The sequence below is a fragment of the Typha latifolia genome, chromosome 12 (assembly GCF_019914945.1).
Source record: "Typha latifolia isolate L0001 chromosome 12, TyphaL0001v2, whole genome shotgun sequence".
NCBI lineage: Eukaryota > Viridiplantae > Streptophyta > Magnoliopsida > Poales > Typhaceae > Typha > Typha latifolia.
The window spans coordinates 8,643,289-8,649,424 of NC_133097.1; the positions used below are offsets into that span (position 1 = coordinate 8,643,289).

Sequence of the window (6,136 nt, forward strand, 5' to 3'; positions counted from 1 at the left end):
GATGAATGCCTCTTAACAAGCAATTCGATTGTCGTGTTGAGAAGAAGTCAAGATTAAACTCAGGCAACACCAAGATGGAAGCAATAAATAAGATATAAGATTAACCTCAGCACAGTAAGCTGATAGCTACATACTGAATGTCACTCTCATCATCCATATAAGCAGAGATGTCAAAATACAAGTAGTTTTTGTAACAATCAGTTGGAAGAGGAAAAACACTGCAAGATAAGTCATCTCTGATATACTCCTGTCTTGCAAATATCTAAAGTTACTAAGCTGCTACATTGCCATCTCTGCTTGAAGTTCGATCAGTTCATCCATATAGGTGGCTAGTTCTGTCCTTTCGGGAAGATTAGTACTGGGCGATGGTGTTGCAGGCATTGTAGAAGGTGATTGGAACAACTGTTCTTCCAGTTCCTCCCCTTCGAGCTCTTCAAGCTCCGCTTCCAATTCACCCTGTTCCTCATGTATCGAATGGAAAATGAGAAGACAGCTAGATGCATGTATGTTCAATTTTACTGCGGAGAATTTGATTCATAGAAAATATTGCTGTGCCATTAAACTAGGGATTATGCAGGCAAGAGTTATCAATTCCCAGTGTTGGAAATACAGGTTTCAGTTCTAAAGCTTTCCTAGCGCTATATGAAGCTTAACCAATAGAAAGCTTCAAAAAAGCAGCAGTAGTCTATATGATTCTTTCCTATTCCCCCTAAATCACTATTCTGCTATGCAGCATGCCTGTACTTCTTTAGAGCTGTAAATGATAAAAACTGTTTGATAATTCCTCTTAATCTTATTCATGGTATTGTTGGTTCCAACAGGAGACCTACAGAAGAAACTGAGGGAAGATTAACTAAACCTTGTCAAACTCAGACACAGCACCCAAAGTTGCAAGCGCCTCCTGGATCTGCCTCATGTTTTCTGAATGTTCATTTGCTTCTTCAATGGTCTTCTCTATATCATCAATCTTCCTGCATTATCCAGGAGCTCATGCAATTTATGCCATCAAAATTCTGGTTATGCTTCCTCTTGTCATTTGAAAAATACATCTTACAAACAAAAGCTGTCTATGTTTCCAGATAAATGGCTACATATGTCAAGAATGGAAACAAGTTGATAATGAGTCGCAACTACTTGATTAATAGAAGTATTGATTTGCCATGTTTAACGCAAATTTCTTTTCCTTTGTTCAATTCTAGGAATAAAAAATGGGATGAAGCTTACAGAGATTGATGAATAGACTTTACAGCAGAAGCTCCGGATTTTAGTGCATCTATAGTGTCTGCAGTTGCTTTTGCGCTTTCGAGCATAATCAGCTAAATTGCAGAGCATAACACAGCTTAGCATAACTAAACTGTATGAACTGCTAGAATATAGTAATTATTTCACCTGGTCATGCACTCGCAATTGGAAATTTCCCAGCTGTTCTATCTGGGATTCATATAACCTTTTTTTCTTCAAACACTGAACTGCAGCTGCACAAAAGAAGATAATAGTCGATATGACAAGCAAAATACTACTTGGGTCTTCTGAGGATTTCAAACTACTAGCAGCGAAAAATTTGTTACCTTTCTTGTTTTTGGCCTTTGTGTAATCTTTAGCCTTCGCAACTTCCATAGATATCTTTTTTTGAAGAAGATGGTCTTTCTTCTCCAACATTTGTAGTGTCTGAGAGGAGTAAAATCATAGAATAAATGAAGTAAAGAGCTGAATTGTTTGACAGCTTTTGGCGAAAGCAAACTTTGAAACATCGAGGGGTTTAGCGGTGTCTTATTGCATACAATTAGAAACCATCCACATCAATATGATGTAAGATTAACCATCTTTCTTTCTTAATATGGTGTAAGATTAATTATCTCTTTCTTCTTATCCTCCATGTCATTTTCTCCATAATATCCTTCAATAGCCCAGTTCGATAGTAAATTCGGTACTTTACCTCTTAAGCTTACAAATGATCAAATAAACCAGTTCGATAGTAAATCCATTACTTTACATTCTAAGCTTAGAAATGATCAAATGAACCATAAAGATAGAATAATTACCTCGTGGAGTTGATCCAAGGTGGAGAGGGCAGAAGGGGGCTTCTTCTTGGGCCTCGAGAGCAATCTCTTCAACATCTCCTTCTTCGACGGTAGGACAAGAGAAGAATAGCCAATTGGTGCTAAAGATGTGCTGCGATCGAGAAGAGACTAAAGAACTGATTCAAAGCTTTTCTCTTTTTCAGTCCCTTTTTTTTTTTTTTTTTTTTTTTTTTTTGATGGGGGGTGGAGGCTAGATAGTGAGCTCAGTGGTTTAAGTTCTAGGCTAATATTCGACTCTCACGATATATAAGTATCAACCTATATGCCAATAGGACTCAATCACTGAGTTAGTGGTGATTTTGGTTCCCTTCTACCCGTTACTAGAATAGTCATGATTAGAAAGTTCGTACAACCTGGCTTGCAGAAGATCACGGTGCTAAAGGAATTGATAAATAAAACTCCCAAAGACGCTCAAAGTAAATCCTACAAAGTTCGTAGTTATATTTCATCTCACCTCCCACTCCGGACACCGTCGAATGACGGCAGCGGCCCCTTATGCGTTCCGGCGATCACCGTCAACCTCTGGTTGGCGTTCGCCAGGTACTGCTGCACCTCCTTCTCCTCCCGGATCTCCACCGCCGGCGTCGGCAACACCTCCGTTGAACCCGATCCCACCCCGACGAACTGCTGCACGACTAGCACCGACACCATCGTCGCGAAGTCCGACGACGCCAACAAGTCCCCTATCGTCCCCAACTCCGGGCACTCCTCCCACTCCGACAACCCCGCAGTCAGAGCCGCCCCGGCGCCGCTCTGCTGCCTCCCCACTATAAACAGCTCGTGAACGCTCGCCATCTCCCGGAGCGCGGCCACCGTGTCCCCGCTGTTGGCCGCCGCCTTCTCAACGTAGGCAATCGCGTCGTTGCCGACGTTCCGCACCCGGAACTCGTTCAGGCACGCGTCGTCGAGCTGCCGCTCCTGGGTCTCGTCGGTGACGATCGTGATCACCCTGGAGTCCCCGGATCCGGAGCCGGAGTGGGCTTGGCCGGCAGGGAGGAATCGGATGATGGTGAAAGATATCCCGGGGTGATCAACCATCCGGGACGCCAACGCCAGGGCCTCGCGATCGTCGGGGCCGCCGAAGAAGAGCAGAGCGACGCGGTGCATCGCGGCGAGGCGAGAAACCGAGGCGCTGAGGCCGCGGTCAACTAGGACGGCGACGGAGCACGGAGCGGTGGAGAGTATGTTCTCGTTGAAGTTCCTAATCCCTGGATTGATCGGCTCCATCCCGCCGTCGACGGTCTGTTGCTTGTGGAAGGGCAAGACGATGAGGGCGACGTGTTTCTCCTCCACTAAGATGCAGACGTCCTCGTGCATGGAGGTGTAGGGCGAGATGGTGCTGAGGAATTGGACAGAGACGCCGCCGGCGTGCTGCTCGTAGTTCTCGAAGGCGGCGAAGATGTGATCGCTCTCTGCCTGGGCGCCGGTGGCAGTGGGATTGGTGGGGCCTCGGTGCTTAAGCTTCTTGGCGATGGTGGCGTTCTGAAGGACGAGAAGGTTGGAGGCGCGGCCGGTGAGCTCGATGAGGTGGAGGGCATAGACGAAGATGGGGGTGCGCTTGGTGGGGTTGGCGAAGTCGAGGAGGGCGACGATGGAGGGGACGTTGCGGATGGTGTGGACGCAGGCGAGGAGGCGGAGCTCAGCGTCGGGCTTCGTGCTCTGGAGGTTGCGGCGCTTGTAGCCGACTAGACGGCGGGGAGGGCGGTGGATGCAGACCACAACCGGCGTCACCAGGAGAGTCACCACCAGGGAGGTCAACACCATCACCGCGAAGGCCTGGGCGTTCATGATCTGAGGGACCGACACTCCTAATAAATTAATCAATTAAATAGGGAAACTGTTTCACATAAAACTCAAAATATTTTCTATAAATACGACCCAAAATTGTAATTCTCAATAAGAAAAACACGAGCAGGAAGCTGGAGCTGGCTTTATTATTTTGAAAGCCCTGCTAGCTCTCGAATATAAATCATAATAATATGGGGAAATAGGTGAAAATTTTCCTAATTTTCAAATAATACCTCTTTTCTCCCACGTATATCTATCTATATACTAAATTATTTGAAAAAAAAAATCGTTTTATAAGAAAGGAGTAACTCAATAATAGTGATAAGAAAGTACCTTCCTGTCTCTTCCAATGTTGAAGACGATCATCTCGATGAGTCCCCTAGTGTTCATTAAGAAGCCGAGCGCCAACCCTTCCCGGCATGGTATGCTGTAGAACAGCGCCACGACGATCGTCCCGAGGATCTTCGCCACGCTGGAGAGCAGGAACACCATGGCGAGCAACACCGCCATGATGGGGTCTCTGATCTCGAAAACGTTCGTCCTCAGCCCACTTATGGCGAAGAACAGCGGCAGCATCATTCCCGTCACGAAGTCCTCCATCTTCTCGATCAGCGCCACTCCCAGCTTACCGTTCGGTATCACCAACCCGTACACGAACGCCCCGAAGACCGCATGGATCCCGATAGTGTCTGTGGCGATCCCGGCGACCATCACCCCGGTGAGCACGACGCAGACGTGGAAGTCGCTGACCCCCTCCCCCTCCGGTATCCGCCGCATCAGCCACCACATAGCCGGCCGCACCGCGAGGAAGCACAGGAGCACGAAAACGGTGGCGCAGAGCAGCACCCAGATGGAGGTGAGCGGCGACCCCCCGTGGCCCTCGGAGATGGCGATGGTCACGGCGAGCATCGTCCACGCGAACATGTCGTTCACGACGGCGGACGACATCGCGACGCGGCCGATCTCGGAGTTGAGCATCTTGATCTCGGCGAGGATGCGGGCAAGGACGGGGAAGGCAGTGACGGAGAACGCCACCCCCACAAAGAGGATGAAGGAGATGTAGTTTTTTTGCTTGGCGATGTCCTCGCGCATCGCGAACGACAACAAGATCCCAATGCCGAACGGGATCGCCACCCCGCCCGCCGCGATCGCCACCGCCTTCCGCCCCGTCTGCCGGATTAGCGTTACGTCCATCTCGACGCCGACCAAGAAAAGAAAGTAGATGAGGCCGAGGTGCGCCACCGTCTCCAGCGTCAATAGACTCCTCTGTGGAAATAAAGATTCACCCCATTTCTTCATCCGTCCCATGACGGACGGCCCCAATATTATCCCCGCCTATAAACATAAATATATAAAATTATAAAAACTAGCTCTGATATCGTATTAAATCAAAGCAACTGACTCTTGAATTCCAAAGTCGATCACCAGGATCTCGGCAATGACTCGAGGCTGGCGGAGCGGCTTGAGGAGCACAACGAGGACGCGGGTGGTGAAGACGATGATGGCGGTCTGGAGGATGAAGAGAGGGAGGGAGAACTGCAAGGGATTGACGCCTTGCCATATCCCATTGGTGGTGATCATCGCAGGAGAGTAGCATATGATGGGGGTGTACATGGTGGTTATGAGTGGCACTTGCAATGTGGTGTTCGTCGCCACCGGGGCCATCTCTGCCGATGGCAAACCTCGCTCGATCTCTGCAATGCTTTGAGACTAGCTTGAGAGATAATAAAAAAGAAGGAATCTAACAGGAGCAGCAGGGAGGTTACAATTGGAACCAAGAATTGGCGCCGAGTAATCCCATGCATGGTTTCGACCGATTGATGGTTGCAATTCCAATTCTTGCTTGATTCTCGGGAGTTTGGAAATATGGTCGTTTTCGTGTTTGTTTGCAAAAAAAAAACGACATAATTGCACTGTATCTCACTGGAGTTTAATCCAATTATAGGAAAACTTACTATATTTTTAATTTAAACGGTTTAACCTTCCTATCATATTTGATGGTACCGATCATTGACCAAGTTTTTTTCCCATAAGACTATATTTATACGATTAAAGTACCAGTCTCGCTAAAAGGAATATCCTATTCACATATGAGTTAATAAGTAGAGATAATATTATCGTTTTACCTTCCGGTTAACAATAAAATAACAGCTACAATTTAATCCGGACTACAAGGGATTAAGCATTTAAGTTAAAATGATATGGGAGTTTTGTTCAATTGGATTTATCTTCTATTTTTAGCATACTCTCTAAAATATCTTATTTAT

General features: G+C 47.0%; 1 protein-coding gene across 1 annotated transcript; it reads right to left on the reverse strand.

Annotated features, from left to right (window-relative positions):
* Window positions 1-77: 77 nt before the first annotated feature.
* On the reverse strand, window positions 78-5,675 carry LOC140798827 (cation/H(+) antiporter 15-like). Its single transcript, XM_073152901.1, has 9 exons — window positions 5,295-5,675; window positions 4,203-5,204; window positions 2,536-3,872; window positions 2,043-2,172; window positions 1,569-1,668; window positions 1,390-1,475; window positions 1,225-1,316; window positions 860-971; window positions 78-456 (listed from the first exon to the last, which is right to left on the reverse strand). Exons 1-9 carry the CDS (start codon window positions 5,532-5,534, stop codon window positions 280-282), a joined length of 3,276 nt encoding a protein of 1,091 aa, XP_073009002.1. The 5' UTR covers window positions 5,535-5,675; the 3' UTR covers window positions 78-279.
* Window positions 5,676-6,136: the final 461 nt, after the last annotated feature.

Bases quoted from the DNA above. Each gene is read 5' to 3' on its own strand.
- LOC140798827 (XM_073152901.1), bottom strand. From the start codon at position 5,534: ATGGCCCCGGTGGCGACGAACACCACATTGCAAGTGCCACTCATAACC. The intron at 1,476-1,568 runs GTAACAAATTTT...TCTTTTGTGCAG, and splicing joins AAAGGCCAAAAACAAGAAAG to CTGCAGTTCAGTGTTTGAAG. The intron at 972-1,224 runs GTAAGCTTCATC...TGGATAATGCAG, and splicing joins AAGTCTATTCATCAATCTCT to GAAGATTGATGATATAGAGA.